Source organism: Brachyistius frenatus, unplaced genomic scaffold, assembly GCF_029030835.1.
Source record: "Brachyistius frenatus isolate BFR_SWC_R1_liver_20210118 unplaced genomic scaffold, ASM2903083v1 Contig_18, whole genome shotgun sequence".
In the NCBI taxonomy this organism is placed as follows: domain Eukaryota; kingdom Metazoa; phylum Chordata; class Actinopteri; family Embiotocidae; genus Brachyistius; species Brachyistius frenatus.
In genome coordinates this window covers 4,823,027-4,843,935 of record NW_027210617.1, presented here as the reverse complement: position 1 = coordinate 4,843,935, position 20,909 = coordinate 4,823,027, and the positions used below count along the sequence as shown (strand labels likewise).

At 39.8% G+C, this 20,909-nt stretch overlaps 1 protein-coding gene across 1 annotated transcript in view; it reads left to right on the top strand.

Annotated features, from left to right (window-relative positions):
• Positions 1 to 708: 708 nt before the first annotated feature.
• Positions 709 to 20,909, top strand: part of LOC138618919 (zinc finger protein GLIS1) — a 71,261-nt gene continuing 51,060 nt past the window's right edge. The window contains exons 1-2 of the mRNA XM_069695013.1: positions 709 to 760; positions 919 to 1,236. Coding sequence (XP_069551114.1) covers positions 960 to 1,236 — 277 coding nt within the window. The 5' untranslated portion in view covers positions 709 to 760; positions 919 to 959. The remainder of the gene's footprint in view (positions 761 to 918; positions 1,237 to 20,909) is intronic.

The window sequence follows — 20,909 nt, the reverse complement described above, 5'->3', positions numbered from 1 at the left end:
AATTCTAAACAATTCAAGTACAAATTTACATGAAAGGCAGCTTAAATAAAACATTGCTGTATAAGAGGGAAACGCATTGAAATATCCAGCTTTTGTCGAAATTAAACTCATCCACTCTGGAGAAACAGCATGGAACTCTATTCAAATATGGTCACCTGAAATATAGATAGGTGATGAAACGGTGAGAAACTTTACCAGAGATTGTGCCGTATTAAACTCTGGATTTCAGTACCTTTTTTTTTTTTTTAAACAAAGCAATACATTTGATCAGTGTGATAACGCACAATATAGGCGACCAAAGACAAAACGCGCAGTGAATGAATTTGTCCATGTTTCACATCGTGCAGATTACATGCCATTAGATAGGACTTGAATGTGCGCAAAGAATCCCACATGCATGCGCAGGATCTTGCAAAAATCTTGGCCACGTACAAACTCGAGAGTTACTACAACTACTACTACAACGTCTTGATCCAGATCTTATCCTCCCACAGAAACACGGATGCAGTCTTCATTGGCGCTCCTGAATCTTGCAGACCAGTGGCGCTATTGGGTGTCAATCTCACAAAAGGGAGGGGGGGGGGGGAGGAGGAGGAGAGAGAGAGAGAGAGAGAGAGGGGGACGCGTGGGATGCTGATGTCTGATCCTCACTGAGAGGATGCTATCGATCCGGTTTGCATGTGATTTCCTCTCCAGTTTGATAAACATGCTGATGTGCGCAATGGGACTTTTCCTGTCCCTCATAAGCTAATTGGACAAGGTAGGTGTACCAAATCCCCGCTCTTCCAATGTATTGATACGTCTTCTTCAATTGAATGCGTGTTTTTACGGACAAAATGTAAAAAAAATAAACCGTTTTTCTCAGCATTGTTTATGCAGTTTGCAGCGATGTGTTCACTTTCCTCTCCACGTGCGCAGGTAATGCGAGCAGCACACTGCATGGGAAAGCCGAGTCATCAATGCAGAACTCCTCAGCGCTGTTCGGGATGGTCAGCCACTGTCAGACCCCGGCGTTCCCAGACTTCACCGGCTTGGCGCTCTCCGTGTACGGCAGCAAGGCAGACATCTGTGCGCGGCGAGCCGGCACCGCGGGCTTTGGATCTCAGATTTGCCGGAGCCCCCATGACAGCCACATGAACTGCTCCAGCCCGAAGCGACTTACCGCCTCCGAGGAGAAGGCGCATCTGTCCGCCAAAACTGCGCGCTTGTGCTTCTCTCTGCCGCCACCGGCGCAAGGTAGGCTCCTTACGTGATCGCAGCCCGCTGTCTTTAAAGGATGCTGCTGAGGTGATTGGAGGCGACGGTGTTAATTAACAGACTGGATTTCCTAATTGATGAATTGAAATATCATTCGTAATGTAATGTGGTAAATTCTGTCCAACATCAGCGGTGTCAGTGTTGCCAATTTGACCAATTATCAGTTCAGGTTACTTGAGATTGATTAAAAGCTGCTTGCATATGGCTCCTCCAGAGCATCCTTTGATGCAGCTGCACTGTGTGTTTGTGTTGAGCGCGGTGTTTGCAGCTGTGGATTATAGGACTGATAATTAAACTCAGAACTCACTTGGATCATGGGCCAATTCATAAATAACACCAGAATCAAAGTCTCCTCTCTGCCATGTGAAGGGATGTACAGTGTGTGTGTGTGTGTGTGTAGGAGCTGCAAAGCAAGAGTGCATTCTCCATGTATGTTAATAAGACATTTAGTTGAGTGGATGTGAGGCAAAATATGGAAAAACTTGGCAACTCTCTGACAGTTTAAAACTTTATTTACAGAATCATAAATTTGTTAAATATATGATCTGTTTTCTCTTAATTTTAAAACAGCATCAGCCCTAAAAGTAATACATGCTTTAATTGCTTACAATTCATATTTGATTCCACTTTTGATCCCAACAACAACAACAAAAAATTGCTCGGTTTCTTCAGCGAAAGATAAATCTTTAAAACAACAATTGCTCAGATGATATGAGCACTGTCATACCGATAGCATCAAAAGTGGAAACTGGGCTTTGAGTCCCGGCAGCCCTGCTCCATCCAGTTTTAGACAGAGTGTTGTTGTGAGAGGGCGGAGGTAATTACAGCCCCATCCTAAATTATGATTAGACTGAGCAGACTTTTATATTAGCAATCATCCTTGCAGCAAGAAGAGGATCAACGGATTTGATTATTGTTTCTTCTTCGCAAACACAAACCATATGTCTGCTGAATGTGTCTCAGCGTTTATGAGTTCTCTTGGAGCACAGTTGTGCCCTCAGCCCTGCATCCCCAGCATCCCGGACCAGAATGAATCGTCTCATTGTCTTTGCGACGCTTTTGAACTCGCTTCCCGTAAAACTGTGGGAATGCAAGATGTGTTGTGTGCTTGTGGATTATGTTGTTAAGATTAACATTGAAGCAGACACATACATTTGTTTTGTTCCGCCTCTGTGAGGAGTGACATTTTTATCATTTCAGAAGAGTTTCAAACTTTTCCTGAAGCTGAAAACCTGATCTAACAATTTCTTAAGCACATTTGATTCAGCTCAACATCGACATGTGTTTCAGAATTAGAAAATAATTCAAATTCGCATTATATTTTAGTTACGCTCAATAAGTTTGATTCAGTTGAAGGTGTATGCCTGAGGTTGCTATTTCTAGCCTCCATATGTGCTGTATTTCAGGCAGCTTTCTGTTGTTTTATCGTCTCTTTTGCTGAGCATGGAGTATGAGAGTGATCTCAGTACTCATCAGTCTTTTGTATCATGCCTCATTGCAGGCTGATCGTGTTACATACTCCCATTTGGGGACAGAGCGGGAGTTTAAGCTGCATTCTCCACCATTACTTTAGATTTATACTGAAAGGAATCTCTGAAAAAACACAGACTGGTAATATTTATCCTGAAGGAAGTGAGACAGCGGAGGAAGAACTTACCTCAGACTGGAGATTTCTGACCTTTAAACTATTACTCTGCGATAGTAAAAAAAAAAAAAAAAAAGAGTGAACTATTACTCAGTGATAAAAGTGATCCACATGTTGGAAGTGATGTTTCATCTGATCCTCAGAAGAAAGCTGTGGCATACTGAGACATACTGTGAAGCATTCAGCACTGCTTTTCTGTTTGGTTTTTTTTAAAATTACTTCCAAACTACAAATCCATACAGTATGTCAATTTTTTTATTGTCAGAAAAAGTGCATGAGTGTTTACAAGTGTGTGAATATAGGCAGAATTAGGTTGAGGAAAGAGTGAGCACATAAGACGTGATACAGACTTAGATTCTGGCAGGTAGTCTGAAGACGAAAATAAGAACAACTTTTATTTAAAAGTTGTACCCGTGTCTATGCAACCTCCCTGTTGCTGTATTTTTGTATTTTAAAAACTGTTTCCAGCATGATTTCAAGGAAACTTGCTCTATATTTTCCTTTGCATCAAGTCCAATAAGGCCCACATCCCGGTGTCTCCTGTCACACCTGGTGCTTAGGTTTTGGAAACCATTGCTCTTCATGAGTGGAACCGCGGCAGATCGACCCAACACTGCTAGTCCACTGTGCTATAAATATTAGTGCCCACCAGCAAAGAAAATATTTAGCTTGCAAAGAAAAACACTTGATCCCTCTTGAAAAAGAGTATCAGGTTTGAATGGAGTGTGTACTCTAGCATCATTTGATACCGTACTAAAGTTTCTCCTGGCCACAACGATGCTGCTGAGACTGGGCTTATTTGAGGAGGGTGTTTGAGTTAGAGGAGCGAGTGTGTTGCAGTCCCACACTCCCTCTGTCAGATAAATGCAGAGGTCTGTTTGTTGGGTCAGACCGTTAAAATGATGAGTAATGGACTTTTGGATTTGATCATTGCTGGAACTTTTTTTTTTTTTTTTTTTTTTTTTCACACTTCTTCGGTTGTACTCTGTCGTCTTTTACCAACACATACTTAATCATGTAACATTTTCTCTGCACACAGTCTTTATACATGAAGCATGCACACCTGCGAGCACACAAACCCAGTTCTTATATTGTGCATACAGACCCTGTATGAGCATACACCCTGAACACATACATATATGCACACATGCCACACGCACGCACGCACACACACACACACACACACACACACACACACACACACACACACACACACACACACACACACACACACACACACACACACACACATATACGTGCACAGTTTTTTTTTTTTGTGGTGAGGTCGTACTGGCACCACTGTTGAATTCCCTCAAACGGACTTAGTTTCCTGTGTTTTCCCCAGCAGGGTTTGTAGACGTCAGACTGTGGGGCGATAATCTGACTGTTATGAGAAACAACCGACCATTACAGCCGCTGCTTTGAGCCTCTGCAGTGTCAAACGCTTAATGACAGTCTCCCAGTAGCTTGTGAATAGTTTTGGTTGTGAGAAAGACATTAAGTGCTCTTGGTACAGTCAAGTATTCTAATCAGACTATGTGGTTTATTTATTCTCCCTTATAGAAAGAATAGTTGGCATTCATTTTGTCTGTGAGACAGGAGAAAATGTGGATGAGCTAAATGTTATAGTAACGTTAAATAGTACCGTCTCGTCATAAAAAAAAAAAATTGAAAATATATGAGTAATTACACTTTACAAAAATATCCATTTTATTCATCATCAAAAATATGGTGTTTCTAATTGGGAACTGGCATTCACATTAAAATATTTGTGTGTGTAGTTGAAGAGTAAATCATTACATTAGTGTCACATAAATGTTTATATAAGTATAATTCTGGGAAAAACATTTGCTTTTGCTTTTTCAAGGGGTTTTGAATTTCCTAAATTGCCTTGGACTTCAGGCTTATAATTGCTCTAAGTCTGGCTTTGATGTACACACAGAAGATATTATTTATTTGTCTTGGATTTTAGTATTTTTTTTTTTGGTGGGGGTGTCTCTAATGCATGGCTTGATCACCAGGGGGAAACAAGTGAGCAGATAATGCAGAACAAATAATTCACGTGTATTGAATTCTGCCCACTGGTACTGCTGTAATCAGTCCTTGCTTTGATCTTCTTATATAAAGTTCTGTGTAGCAAACAAGAGCATTATTACGTCCTATGGAGCGACTGTGGGATTATTAATTTAAAAGTGTCGTAGTCTGCTTTGACAAATTCAATTAAAATCTACAATAATGTCTCATATTAAAAGGTCATAAGTCTCGACATAAAGGCCATCAGGTAGAAGTCATAAGTTTCCAGCCAGTATTGCAACAGTTAAATAATGAAAATAATCATACTGATTAGTTAATTTAATTTTTTTTTTTTTTTTTTTTTTTTTTTGCACAGAAGTTGTATATTACATTGTGCAGTTTTTAGAGATTTTTTTTTTTAACTTGATACCAAAACCAGATCTTTATTTCAGATAGGAGAAAATATTAACTAACTTTCTTAAAAAAAAGGGATCATGTCATCTTAATTCGAGCAAAGCTGGAAAAGAATGTGCCCCGAGTTTTTTTTCCCCTTTAATATTTAAATTATAATCATTACTTTCTTTTTCAATACGAATAGTATTTTTTTTTTTCCTGAATTGTCAGCAAGATACCGGATCACTGGCACCTCTGCAGATCACTTCTATCTTGAAAGGAGAATAAGTGAACTGGAGCTCTGAAATATCAATTTGTTCAGTGTTTAACAGAATAACTGAAGCTCTCAAAAACACTGCAGATTAATATGCCAAAAAGTAAAGGCCATGAAGGAAATTTATAGCAGCCTTTTCTCCCAGATTCTGCCAAAGACTATTCGACCCTCACAAACACTCTGCTGCTCTTGCTGCTGGAAGAAGTTTGACCTTTTATTGAACTTCTGGGTCAGTTAGTTTTACTGCTGAGGTTGACCAACACTACTTTAGAACAGATAGTAAAAAGATACATTTTTGGTATTACTTTTCGCACCCAGCTTTATTTTACATGGAATGTGTCAACAAATCCTTAAAGTCAGACATCCTCTTTTTCTGCATTTGTGCATTTACATCTTGTGGAAGTACACATGTGGACCTGCTTATGTATTTCGTAGTTGTTCAGTGATAGTAGCATTCTTTTCATGGGTTTTCTCACTAGTCAGTACATTCCCATGAGCTAAAGAGCCTCAGCCCACATCTTTGCATATTGCATGAGCTCAGCAGTGAGTTATGGGCAAATGTGAGGGTGCTGCCTGGAAGGGTGTTACAGGGTGTAATGTTTGCAGCATGTTCCATTGATTCATAAAGGAAAGGGCCCGGTGATGATTCTGCAGCGGTATTCCCATAAACCTCTGTCTGCCTGAGAGGCTGAGGAGGGAATGCTGGGTAATGGAATCCGAGCTCTTCCTGAGTCACAGCCACTACAGAGGGAGAGAACACCTCTGGTCGAGCATCTGCTCAGCTGACTCACCTTAATCAAACTTGGCCAGAGTTGCACATGACGTGTGTGGAAATGGGAGATATGTGGCAGAGGAAGAGATGAGTGTTGCATCAACTTGACTGAGGTTGGATTGAAAGAGGGAGATTTATGTGAGGTTGTGATATTTTTGTGCTTGAATATCATCTAAAGTTGTCCTCTGAAGTTGCAGAATGAACACGTGCCAGTACATACAGACGCAAAACCTCGAGTTTGAGCTTTGCACTCCTTTTCCTTCTCCGTTGTCAGTGTCAGTAAGGTCAAATGTTCTCATTTTTATATGACCAGTGTGGTACGACTATGGCATCTCACTTTAACCAAAGGCATTCTGACTTTCATTCTGCCAATGAATCCAAACAGTCACACAGCAAAAATATGATCTGGTTTGAGTAAGTGTCGAAATATCTCTGGAATACCAGATGAAATGTGCTCTGGGCCTCAGCCTAATCAAGAAAAAACTGCAGAGTTGGCTCAGATATGTCATCATAAAAATGTATTTTTAGCCCCAGGCTTGCCTTCAGAAGCACTCACAAAAGTTTCATGCACTTTTGCTGATGAGAGGAACAAGCTGCCAGGTCTTGTGAATCACACCAGATTTGTTTGAGAACGTTACCTCCTTGTAGAAAAGATAAAGAGACTTCTCTTCTTTTCTGATTCTGTTTGCCTGGATAGGCATGCAGCAGCTGACCACATGTCTATAGAGTCTGTATTACTCATGCATTTTCAGACAGCAGTGACTCCTCTCGCAGACCTCTGCTGTGTATGACTTAGCACATGGGTGGGTTTTTGATTTACATCTCGACTATGCCACTTGCTTTTCTTGGCTCGACGCTGCTGTGTTTCATCACAGAAAAATCCGCTCCACTCTGACTGCCGCAGTAAAGACAGCCGTCCGCCGTGAGCGGCTGAGAGCTTACTGAGCCCTCGCAGCTGGAGAGGGAGACAGAAAGACAGTGAGACACGGAAGGGGAAAGATGTGGACATGAGGATCAAGGCATCACTGACCTCCCTAAACAAGGAGTAGGATTGTGTGAATAGAAAAGAGTCATTTTGGTTATCCATGTCAGTCATCTCTCTCAGCATGTGAGTAACATTCACAACACATAAATGTTGGTGAGTCTAAATCCAAGCAGGTCGACATTTAAACTCACCGCAAGCAACAGTTTCAAATGCGCGAAAACTTACACTGAACTTGTTTCAATGGTGTCTGAAATTTCCTTTTTTACAAGGTTGGTCATGTTGGCTATTAATCAGTCAGCCAATCAAACATTGGCTTCAACTGAGTGGTCAAAAACAAACGGGCAAACATGATGCGAGCCGAAGCTGTTTTAATGCCTTCATTAGAGCGGAGGAGCAAGCAGCCAAAAAGCTTGAGTTTTATCCTCTCTCTTGTTCTCTCTCTGTCTCTGCCAGGAAGCTGCCATGGGGCAGTGCCCAGTCAGCTCACCGCACCATTGGCTGGCGCTGCCCCAGAGGACTATGAAAAACATTATAAAGTCTAATAGTGCAGTTTATATACTTTATTAGTGCTCGTTAATAGAAGCCCAGCGTTCTGGAAGAATTAGTTATTCTCTAGTCATGTGCAATGCAGTCCAGTCCCAGAGCTGCATTAACTTGCTCAGCAGGACTAATAAGTGCACAAAGAAACGATGGAATGGAGGTTTGCTTTCAGGAAAAAAAAGTGCTTTACTCTTGTTTGTCTGAGTAATGTGGGTCGACATCAATCACAAACCCTGAACGTGACAACTTCTCCGCCCTGCCGATTTAGGCTTCCATATTCATGTGTATTACGTCTGTACAGAGAGCCAAGTTTTATTACATTATCTGTGGAATTATTTTTCTGAAGAATATATTTTAAGGCACTGAAGAGGAAATCTTTGAGTCTAAATTTATAATAGCTTATGTATTGGTTGAAGTCGAGACCTCTTATGAGTGTAGTGATATCATCCCGTTCATCCAATGTCAGCAGTGTAGCACAGGTGGATAAGTGTTTCTTCCAAATCTTTCTTTTTTAGTAGCAAATCTGGACACCACCGTTCTGCGTGATGGGAGGAAGTGGAGGATTTTGGGAAAGCGATGCTGCTGCCGGGTTCAGGTTAATGCTTGTAAGTCCGTGTTGCAGGGAGCTGGGAACTTCGCCAGGCCGACTCTAGATGTTAATAAAGTTTAGAGGCGCCATGCCAGCACTGTGATCTGCAATGCTTAGGGTTATTTTTACAGACTTTTTTCAGACAATTATATTTGAAAAGGAAGGCTCTTTTTCAGTGGGCTAATATCAGAGCAAGGAGATAGAGTGTGTGATAAAAAAGATGCAATTTCCCATGATGTGGTGTTGTGGAGTGCATTCGTTTTTTTTTTTAAATTTATTTTGATTGTGTGGGAATATATTCTGTATGAGAACTTCCCATGAAATACTAAAACGGCAAAGACCATAACGTTTTTGGCTTGCATAGTTTTAAATGTTTGTTAAAAGCAATTTTTTTTTTCCCTCAAGAATGTTATGTTCTTTCACAGCCTCACACCCTCACACCTGGTAGTTATCTAACCACAACTGCAGACAGATGAGTGCCCTAAGGATGCAACATTTTAAAAGGACAGACTGAGCTTTATTGATTGATATTCCTTCTCTATTTTCTTAGAAAATTCAAGGATTGTCTTTTTCTCCTCCTCCTTTTGTCTGTTACATCAGTGCCTTTGTTTAAGTGTCATAGACAGACCGGTTGCCAAACAAGGAGTTGAGGGAATATGAAATGACTCTGGCTTGTAGCTGCTGTACTGATATCTTTGCCTACTAGAGATGTCGGCTTGATTTCACCCTCTGGAAACTGAAAACCGCATCTCACGGATGAGCTGGTTGCTCTGTCCAGAAGTTTCCACTTGAAACAGCAGAGACATCTGTTATCTTCTGGCTTCTGTCGTATCTGTCTGTTTCACGTTGTCTGCAACAAATTGTATTTGAAAGAATCTGTGCAGTTTTCATTCTGTTGGCTTTGCTTTCCTGCAATCTTAAACGGGAAAAAAAAAAATCCTCCTGGAAGCATCGTTAAGGACAATCAGTTCCGTCCTTCTTTGATTTACTGTTGCCAAAATTAAATGTAGGACTCCTTTTTCTCCATTTGTACCACTCGTATGGGCTGTGCAGTTAGTGTGTTAAATGGGTCCATATTACACCGAGTAATAGCCTCAGTATGTAGCACTCTTCATTAACATGCTTAACATTCCCCCCAAGACCCAGAAGTCGGCTGCTATAATACACTGCTTAACACAAACATCATGTTGTGCACTTATGATCTCTTATGGGGCTGGTTGTTGGCTGTTTTCAGAAGTGAGCTGACTGTGTGTGTGTGTGTGTGTGTGTGTGTGTGTGTGTGTGTGTGTGTGTGTGTGTGTGTGTGTGTGTGTGTGTGTGTGTGTGTGTGTGTGTGTGTGTGTGTGTGTGTGTGTGTGTGTTTGTTTGTTTGTTTGTTTGTTTTGGTCAAAGTGGAGGACAATATGGAACAAGTAGAACTCTGAATGTGAAAGTTGAACACGAAAAGTTAATCAATTATTTTTGCCAGATAATTGGAGCAGAGATACAATTGAAACCCGAATGAAGAGGTTAATACATTGTGTTTCTAAGTTTGAGCTCTTTTTGGCTCGAGAATGAAGTCTGTTGCAACACTGGTCAGCCACTTGTTGCGTGTTTCTAAAACAGGACCCACAACATTGTTCTTATAAAGTAAGAATTGTTAATACTTGGCAAAGTAAATGCTGAGCCACTGCTGCTTTTTAACAATGATATCAATCATAAGAAGATAATATGGTCATTTAATGGTTTTTGGACAGCTTAGGGTTTTTGTCCATCAGTGCATTTGCACATAATGTATATGATTAGGTTTTGTATATAGGCAAGTGTTTGCCTTTGAAAACCACATGTTAGGCATTCCAGACCTTGATTTCTTTCAAATTTAATAAAAAATAGAAGTTAAAAGATTTGGTACTAATAGGAACCAGTTCATAGCTGTCCGTGCTGGCTTGACATCTACACCTTTTCCACTGGCTCGGCGTTCAACTTTACAACAAAGCCAAAAACTATCACCATGAGATCTATTCACATTGAAATGGATACAGAGATTCTTGGATCCACACAGACAAGACACTTGAGTTCACACTGCTTCAGAAACCAAAAAAAGCCTTCCATTATAGCAGGAAATGTCTCTTATATATCTCACCAGGAGTTTTTGACAAAAATATTCAGGATGAGTGCCTGGATTTTTTTTTTTTCTCCAGAATGTCCTCACTAAAGCTGAGTCACAGATTTAGTGGAGTGATAGAGTGAAGAAAGGGGAGCAGAGTGAGTTTCTCCAGTCTCTCATGTCTGTTTATCTAACTTTTGCCCTCAAAAAGTCAGTCACATGTTGACTAACACCGATAAAAAGACTAATCAGGCACTTTCAGCCTGCATCGACAATGATCTAATCAGCATGTGTTTGAAAGTTTGAAATGAATTAGGCAGTGTCAGAGCCATGACAGCCAGGTGCTGAGCAGTTGGCCCAGCGTACCGGAGCCTCGGCCAATTGGAAAATGCTTTGCAGAATTTATCTGCACCCTTTTCCCTTGACAAATTATTTTATTGTTCCTACACAGTTGGTTTTCATTTAGTCTTTTGGCTAATGATGGACTGAGAGCATGTGTGCTATTGTTATTCCTCTATTCAACATAGATACTCTGACTGGAAGTGTTCACATCTGATAGCACACTGCCATGCAACAGAAACCAACCAAAACACGACAGAGAGGGTCTAGTGTGTACAGATGGTACACAGTCAGAAACTTTACTACTGCTAAAAGGGCAATCTTGATATGCTTATTACTCTCCATATGCTGTATGTGCCTCCGTGGCATGACCCGAGTGGATGTCTGTCAACCTGGTAATGCTGCTTTCTCAAGGAACAACTTCTGTATAATCTCCCCTCAGCGAACTCCAAACCCCACTCCAAAACCTTAAATCACATTATTCAGTGTGTTTCATGTACCGGGACTAGTGGATATGGTGTGTGAGAGCTGCAGATGGGAGAGATAGGGTGAAGCTCGCCTTGTGTCCCAAGCCCTGCACTTTGCCTGACCTGAGCTCAGAACATCAGGACTAGGCCGCTAATCTTTTACAAATGCTGGGAGTCTCCATAACCGGGCCCTTGCTGAGATGGCTTAGTCAAAACAGCCCTGCTGCTCCTGAACGCAGCCTCAGCCTCCAGCTTAATTCAAACTCTGATTAACTAACAAATACCTGCTGCTTGTTCCACAGCATTACACAGGCCGGTACGCTCTGCTATGCTCCATGGACTTTGACAGTGCGTTTGCTGTTCTGTGGAGGAACGCACAGATGTACTGTGTTATAGGTTTTTCAGGATTTTGTTGGTAAAATGATACAGGACGTGTGAAGTGAGCGTAAGGATAGAAACACTGGACTGAATGAACTGGATTGAATGGTTTAATCTTTTATTATATCTGTGTCTGCTGAGCTGGGAAACAGCTCTATAAATACTGTGAAAACATGTGGTACAATCAGATATAAACAAAGTAAAATAGATTGTACACCAAATTGACATTTTTCCTTTTTCCTTCTAAGTATTTCTTTCACTCAAATTGTGATTTACACTGTGAAAATATGTCTCCCAAATCATTAAGTAACAATTCACTGTGACAACCATGAACCAAACAGCCAAGAGTTTGACTATCTGGCTTAAATTGTGATCAAGATAAAAGGTGGTTGCGTCATCACAGTCTCCGGCCAACAAACAGATGAAAGCAAAACAAATATCTTTACCAGATGATACAGGTAGACGTGATAAACCATTGCTTTTTGTCCCGTTTCAAATTTCATTGATAGTAACCCATTTTGAAATCACTATCCTGACCCCGTATACTGCCCATGTTTCTAAAAACAATTCTTGGTTATAATGCCAAGCACACGTTCCATTGAATTATATATCACTACTTGTGCTAAAGGTCCCGCATTTTAAACTATTCTGGTGTTTTATTTACAGTTTTGACGTTCATAAAAATATATTTTGTGGTTTTAAGCACCAAAAACCGTCTCGCTATCGTTTTACATCTTCTCTGTTCAGCTTTCGTCTGCAGCTCGGCCAACAACAGTCTGTGTCTTTAAGGCACAATGATATCACTGACCCTCCCTTCTGAATGCCTGACCCTTTTCTGAGAGGTGAATGCCCACACCAACCAATTCTTTTTTTGGTGACTTGTAGCTTGCTAGCTCTGGAACAGAATGACTGCCTACTGTTTTCTTCCATATAAAAGGTTGACAGTAGGTCTTGCTAAGGGGGAACATGCAACGTAAGTGTGAGTCTGTGACATCACAAACTTTCAGAAGTCCAAATGGCACAGTTGCTGAATGCAATGTTTCCGTCTACTGAGCATTTTGACACTTTCACAGTATTTATGAAGCATAAATAAATCTAAATCTAAATTTGTACAAAATGCGACCTTTAATTTGTCATCTTTGAGAAATCGCTGAATTCGCCAATTATGTTATTATGTGTGAGTATTTAAAATGACATTGATGCGAAATTTATTGTGAAATCAAACTAAACATGTAAGGTTTCAACAGTAGTAATTCAAGTTTATGTGGTACTTCGATCATCATGGTATTGTTGTGTCCGATTGCACAGAAATGGCAGTGAAGTGCATCAGTATATGTACACTGCAGCCTGCCAGCATAAATTGCCGGTATTGGTCTGTACGATTTAGATTTATTTATAGATTTTTGAGAACAATTTCATACGCTGAGAATAACACCAACATGGCCATTATTGTCCTAAAGAATGCTGTTTTTTTTTTATTCCAACTAGAAATATAGTAGAATTGAACAATAACTATAAATTGAATAGAGTGATTTATAGAGAATAAAGCTTAAGTAAGGATGTACTACAGTATGAGGGTGGGAAAAGGCGATACTTAGAAATAAAAAGTTTAATGTATAGCCCCTAAAACCACACTTTCAACAAAAGTCAACAGGAGTTGTTAGCCATGCCCTTGATAGCTTGAGCTGTAAATGTAAATGCATAGTTTACCACAGCGTCCACTTTTACTGGGCCAGACTTGTCATTTGACACGAAAATATGGCCAATCTAGACCACTGTAAAGATGCCAGTCTTCTACAAGCCTCAAGAGCTCTGAGCCATGAAGGAGTCCAGCGAGAGAGGCAAGGCATCAGTATATGTACACTGCAGCCTGCCAAAGTACACTCATTTAACAGCACAAAAAGACTTGCACTGAAAACCCGCATATGTTTATGTTAGGGATGATGTAAAATGGCTAGAATTCACATTTCACATCAAATTTCTCTTTTAAGATGGCGTCTCTCAATTTTTACATGCAAGGAAACAAACATTTGCATTTCAAAGTTCTTCAAATAAAAATAAATGAAAAGCAAACCCTTTTATGGGTTTGGAGACTATATTGGAAAACAGGTCAGGGGCGAAATGAATATTTTTTATGGTTCATAAAAGAGCTTCACAATGAATGCCAGGTTATGTGAAAGGCCTGACACATTGTAGAGGCCGGAGCCCTTCGAGATTCCCTCTTTATTCAGTCTTTACACTCTCAGGCCAAGAGCAGCCAAACAACACACATGGCAGCGACTGAGATCCAAATGAAGAATGATTTCTTTATTCCTGCTTGTTATCGTCTGATTATAGTCCTTCACATCACAGTGTGATCCAAAAGGCTCTCAACCAACAACCTGCACAATTTTCTTGTGAGTTATCACTGTCAATTGATGTATAATTAACTCGGAGACTTCTACTATTTATTGGAACATTTTTGCCCTTATTTAAAAGTGGACTGTAGAAAGATGACATAATAAGTGGACTAGCTTTAACTATGTGACATATTGTATATGCCCACCTACTCAATACATAATGTGTTCTGAATCACATTTAGATACGTCATGAGATATATAGGGAGGCGTCTGATCGGCTCTAAATTCATTCTGCAGCATCACAACGACCCCCAAAAATAAAGCCATAATGTCATAAGTAACTTCATTCAACAACAAGAGGCACACAGGTTCCTGCTGCAGATGTTACGACTCTCACAGAGCCCTGAAACCCAACAATCATGAAGTCTGTTCAGAATTACATGAACAGACAAAAGACAGTGAGACAGCTTAAATCCACAGCTGAACTACAGCTTTTCCCGAGACGCTTGCAACAACCCACTTATCTTGATTTTTTTATTTAGGCTGTCTCAATGTCTTCCATCTCTTCATTTAATCCCACACTGACTCCATGATGTTGAAATCAGGATTTTGTGAGGACTGTACCATTTGTAGCAGGACTCCTTGTTCGTCATGTAATTCTTTATGACTCCAGCTGTCGTTTGGGTCAATTCTGCTGGATGAATGTGGCACAGATCCAATTTTTCGCTGATAATATGGAGTCATAGATAAGCCTAAACATGTAAAGACAAATACTGTACATGCATGTGGTATAAACAAAACATATCTTGACAAATAAACTATATACAAATTCTAAATACTCTCTTGAATGAAATCTATATGAAATTGATCATTTTTATGTATCAAAGCATTCTTCATACCATAATTCATGAAAATATTTTTTATTTTGTCTGTAGGAATTAATCTCATTTAAAGCTTGCATTAGATGGCGTTCTTGGTATGCAGGTGACAGATGGTGTATTTTTTGTTGCGAGTGCCTGTGTGACCTTGAGTCAGGAAACTGTACAATTCTTGTTATAACACCAGATTCACTGATATTAATCCCTGTTTTGTTCTAGTTATTGTGATGTCACCGGAGGTGCTGACGCACATTCAAAAAGAGTTATAGGTTCCGACTCTGAAATCATTTCACCACTGAGACCAAGCTCATGTCTCACTTTGGCAATAACCATCGGCCGACTCACGTGGTGAAGGGACGCAGTGAGAGCAGAAATCAAAACAAAAGGAATCTTATTACAGCCATTAAACAAGAGAAGGGAAAACACAGGAGGGCTTTAATGCCTGGACATCTAAAAATGCTTACGCAGTGATAATATATTTGCTCATAAAGCTCTTTGATGGTGGCCCTGTCCGTTCCAACACGCATGGCTCCTGTCTGTGTAAATAGCTGTGTATTGACCTCCCACCACACAAGACTGAATGTGTTTTCCATAGGTGTCATTTGGTACCATTTAGGGTTTTTACAAGCCCCACTGTGTCTGAGTCCCTGTAACCATGGGGGCTTAGGAGTCATGCCATCACCTCTCAAGTGGTGGCCAACGGTGGGCTCTTCCTGAGGTCGTAGATGAGGGGTTGAATACAAACTGCAGCCCCCTCATCCTGTGTTTGATGTTTAGTGATATATAATGTCTGGTGGACTGTCCATCTCAGGTTACCTAGAGTGCATGTTCCGGTTTGTGTTTTGTGTGTGTGTGTGTGTGTGAGAGTGTGTGTGTGAGGGGGGTGGTCTTCCATGCCAAAGCCATTGGTGAATGAGAACTCCCCACACAATAAAAGAATGGTATTGCTGACTTCCTTAGGTATGTGTGGTTTGAAACTCAACACAGGTTTGCTCAGTGGAAAACCAGGGGCCCGGTCTTATTTATTCTGTATATTTATGAAAACCCCAATTCTGTGGTGCCCTCTGAGTCAATGAGGAGGTATCCAGGCCGGGTTATGGTCATTTTTCAGCCATGTTAATGCCCTTTGGTGGCACACTGCTGTGCAATAGCACATTTCCTTACTGTCGGTTTAAATCAGTTAGAATATTATCAATTTTGGTCTGCGTGTCCACAACTTTAAAAAAAATGGCTTTTCTGAAGTTTGTAGTCTGTCAGTCTTTTCAGTCAAATGTAATGGCATTTAATCTTAAAACAAATTGAGTGATGTTTCTCATTTCAAGATACTTACAGAAAAATATTATTAAACAAGATAAACCATGTTGAGTGATGTCATCTCACTGTATGACCAAAACTGTAAAACAAATGAGCATTGTAATGTACTTTTTATTTATTGTCATGTGTCCTTTGAGATAACATTTGTTTTGTGGACACAGCTCATTTTGTGTGATGATGAGTATGACTTAGAAACCAGTGACATTAAACAACCCCCACAATCAAATCAAAAATAAAGCTAGGCCTCTGCCACCAAATCAAATTTGGGGCTTTTGAAAAACTTATTTTCCTGAAAGAGCTGTATTATTGAGACTGAGTTAAACCCCGGTCATCTTGAATGGCTAATATTCATTGTGGACACTGTGGAGAAGCGCTGACCCCAGCTTTAACCAGAAACTTCAAAAGCCAAAGCAATTACTATGCATGCTTTGAACATATCCTTTTCACAAAGTAGCATTCCATTATTCTTCCTGCACTAAAACAACAAAAAGTAAGGAAGAAGTAGGAAGTGAAATTGGATTCCTCTTTTGGTTCCCAAAACATCTGGTTTGGCCCTTGTTTTAAACAACTAGCATCCCCTCTGAGAATAACAGAAGGTTGTGTGCACTGTGTGTAGGTAACAGAATAATCATTTTCAAATGTTTCTCCATCCAAATGTGATCTAATTACCAACACTTAAATTCAACCTCTCAGTTGGACCACCGACCATCAAGGGAATTTTCCTCCAGACGTTTTCCTAACTATTCATTTATTTCACCCCCACTGCTGCCTCTAAACCATTAAAAATATACAGTAATTGCTGCAAATTGATCACTTGTTTTACAGAAGTTATATAAATCTCCTCTCTTGTCAAACTGTAATCGATGGCAGGAGGCGGTGCTGGGCGAGAAGAAGAGAGAGTATCTGTCAGATGGGCCTCGACGTGCCTGCAACACGGAGATACTCTCATGTTGTGCGGTTGAGTTTGGCCACTGTCATTTCCGAGGAATTTCCTGCCATCTGCGTTCAATCGAATTCTCAGAGAACTGGGCTTGCTTGTAAATATTGGGTGCTGGCTGAAGGGGACTGAAGGAGTACTGTGAGTTTTGAACCGGCAGCCTCTTGGACAATAATGAAAAGGCCACTGGCATAGGGATGAGTGAGGCTATCAAAGCAGGATTAAACAGAGCAACAGCAGGACAGAATTGACCCTCTTCCATATTTGAGATTAATTATGAAGAATTCCAGTGAATCCTGTTCATTGATTATGCCTGTTTTTAGTAATGCCAGCATGTGTTTAATGTTGGCAAAAGCCTGGTTGGGCCACCACTTTGGTCCAGACTGAAATATCTCAACACGTATTGGCTGGATTGCCATAATATTGAGAGATACTCTTGTTCACCAAAGGACAGATTACTTTTTTTTTTTTTTTATCCCTTTTACCTTTTCCTCCAGTGCCACAGGCAGGTCAAAGTTTTCCCTTAATCTATTAAAATATGTAGACGTTTTGCACAGACTTGTGGTTCCCTGACAATAATGGACCTAGTAAACTCTTGATTTTTATTCCTAGCTCTTCCATGAAATTCACCTAAATGTTTTTCAGTCAAATGTCTAAATGAAAAACCTATTGCCATGAAATCTGTGCCAGATGTTAATGTTCCCATCAAAATTCTTTGATAACATTTTTTATCAAAATTTCAGTTTGTCCAGTAAATTGGTTTATGAATGGAAAAACGGCATTCTGATCAGCCGCAGCTGTACTGTATGCTTAGTGCTTTTTAATGAACGCTTTTATGCTTGCTTGCTAACATACCAAACTGGGATGGTGAACATTGTTCATTATACCTGCTAAACATCAGCATGTTAGCAATGACAATGTGAGCATGTCGCCATGCTCACATTAACATTTTATTTAAATGAGTTGGAACATTCAGCTGTTTTTTATATTTCTTTGTTTACATTGTACATTTAACATTATACATTGGGTTACCTTTAAAAAAAAAATGTTTTATTCATTCTTAACTTAGCTGGCCTTCTTCTGAACTACTTGATCATATTTCTGTTATGGAAAGTTATCTAACTAAAGGCACATGCTTAGTAACCCAAACCAAAGTACTTAAGTTTCAGAATATGATCATTATTGTATTAACCCCCATAAATTTAACAGAAAACTGACAAATTTAATTGTAGGGTTAATGTTGCAGTTCTCAAAGTACCCTGTAGGGGGTGCCTGGACTCATGTCAAAAGAGTTGTACTTAGCTGAGGTCAAAGGGCAAAAAAAAAAAAAGAATGGAGAAGGAAAACAAACATAGTCCAGAAAGCAAGCTACAATGAGAAGATAAAGTTGTTTTGCTGCTTTAAAATTGATGTTAAAGTTACTCAAGACAGATGCACCGTGTTACGGTATTTTGTTGTTCACAAGAAGGTTACGGGCGACCAGAACTTGGGATGTTTTATTGATAAATCTCAGACAAATGTATATTTATTTATGTGGTACCTTAACTCGATTTAGCTCCTTTTTATTTTCAGGACCATAAATGGAAAAAAAAATAGCAGTCGGAGAAACGTCGTAGGGTCTAGCACTGCAGAAATCACTGTGTAAGAGACTTAAGTATCAAGTTTTATTGCTTCAGAAACATATCTCGAATGGCATTTTATTTTTGTAGTGTTTGACAAAATTTTGTCATCTGGTTTTGTGAACATTCAAATTAGAAATGCGTGTGATAAAGGACTTTGACATACCTGAAAGCTATTTACATATTTAGAAAAAAAAAAAGGACATTAATTGAAAATGTTTTAATATGCAGGTTATCAATTTTATGTGGTTGATTTCTAAGAGAGGAGGACTGAGGATTTTCAGAGTGAAAGGCTCGATGATACGTGGAGGAGCAGAGTTCTATGGATTTAGATTCTCCACCTGGAGTACAGATAAGATTGAACAGAACTATAGGGGGCCTAACTATACTCAAACTATGTAGTTTACCAGTTTACTATGCAAGTTATTTCAGTGTATATTTTCTTTTAAAAACAGATAGCTGGTATCATGATATGAGGAAAAGTCTTAATCTATAAATTTCTCTAAATTTTACCGGCAGGATTTTTCTTTTGATGTCCTTTGCATTTAAAATGAGAAAACTAGGAGAAATATAAGTGTGTAAGAATCTTATTTGAGGTTGTGTCACATGGAATAAATTTAGACATTAGGATGAAGCCATTGTTACAAATGATGTCTGACTAAAGTTGTTTTCCTAACCCAGCCATTCTCAACACCACAGATTTATTGTGCTATTACAACAATTTCAACAAATAGAGGTCCAGGCTGATGTTTGACGAGTGGATCTGATTTCAGTACAGTTTCAGAGGGATGTCTGCTGTGTTTTGATACAACTCGAGCAGGCGCGTAGACAAACTGAGGCCTATTGTTCGAGGAGGAAAACGCAGCTTCTGCATTAAATCGACGTGTTTATTTTGTACGGGAGATTTATATACACTGGTTATTCTCATGAGTGAACTCAAACAAACATTGTGCACATACAAAAACACAGGCACTAAGAGTCGCATTTACACACAGAGGTTCACGATCTAAAGCCTCTCAAATAAACACTGATTTAAAAAAAAAAAATTATGTACTTTGTTATGCTATTTATATTCAGTTATTGAAAGATATGACTTGATTCTGCTAAGGAGTGTACCACACTTTCTCTGAGGGTGTGGTACTTCGAGTGCTCGTCAGTCCCAAAACCCTGGACTGGCTACATCAGCGTGCCAGTATTTACTGCTGCCTCCCCAAACAGAGCAACCTCTTGTCTGGCTTTGAAGCACCTCCTGATCCCATGCCGAGGTTTCAGCGCTCTTGGCCTGGCTCCGGAGCCATGTTGTTCACCACCCCTATAAAGGTGTCTGTCACTAAGCCAGGCGTCCCTGTCATGACTGCCAGCCAAGTGCATCACTATTTGTCAGTCTGCCGGTCTATCAAATCAGTCCGTGTTCCTGACTGATGCTTTGTGCACTGTTTGGCCTCGCTGTCAAATTATAGGATGTGGTCTGGCTAAGCACTCCTTCTGAAACTTTGCGATTGTCTGTGATTAATCCTGGCAGTGTAAAGATTTGTGGGCCAAATCTTGTTATCATAGTGATCGTCTGGACAGAGTTGTGGCTACTTGTGGCTTTCATGTGGTTTGTTGACTATGCACATTTTTGCTATATTAACAAATGTTCTAAAAGATTTTGACTTGAAGACAGAGGATATGCTTACTTTGGTGATAATCAATCATTGCTGTGGTGTTTTGTTTTTGTTTTTTTACTGCCCTTCCCAGGAGGTCAGTGTGCAAACAATGTCTCTGAGTACTGTGTGGCCATTTCCTTGAGGTTCTTAATGTTTAAGTCTGGCTTTCTGTAGGCTGCATGGTTTTTTTGTTTTTTTTCTGTTCAGATATCATGTTGTGTTTATCACTGCTTATGCTAATCACTCACTTCTTTGAGTCCGATCATACTGTTACAGCTAAACATGAATGAGCATCAGGTAGGTTTAAAGCGGGTAAGATAAGATCTCCTTTTAAGGCCACTTAAACCTAAATATGCAAAAGCTTTTATTAAACAGGAAAAGCTGTGACATAGTTGAAATGTCACTTGACAACAAAACAGTTCCTTCATTAGTATG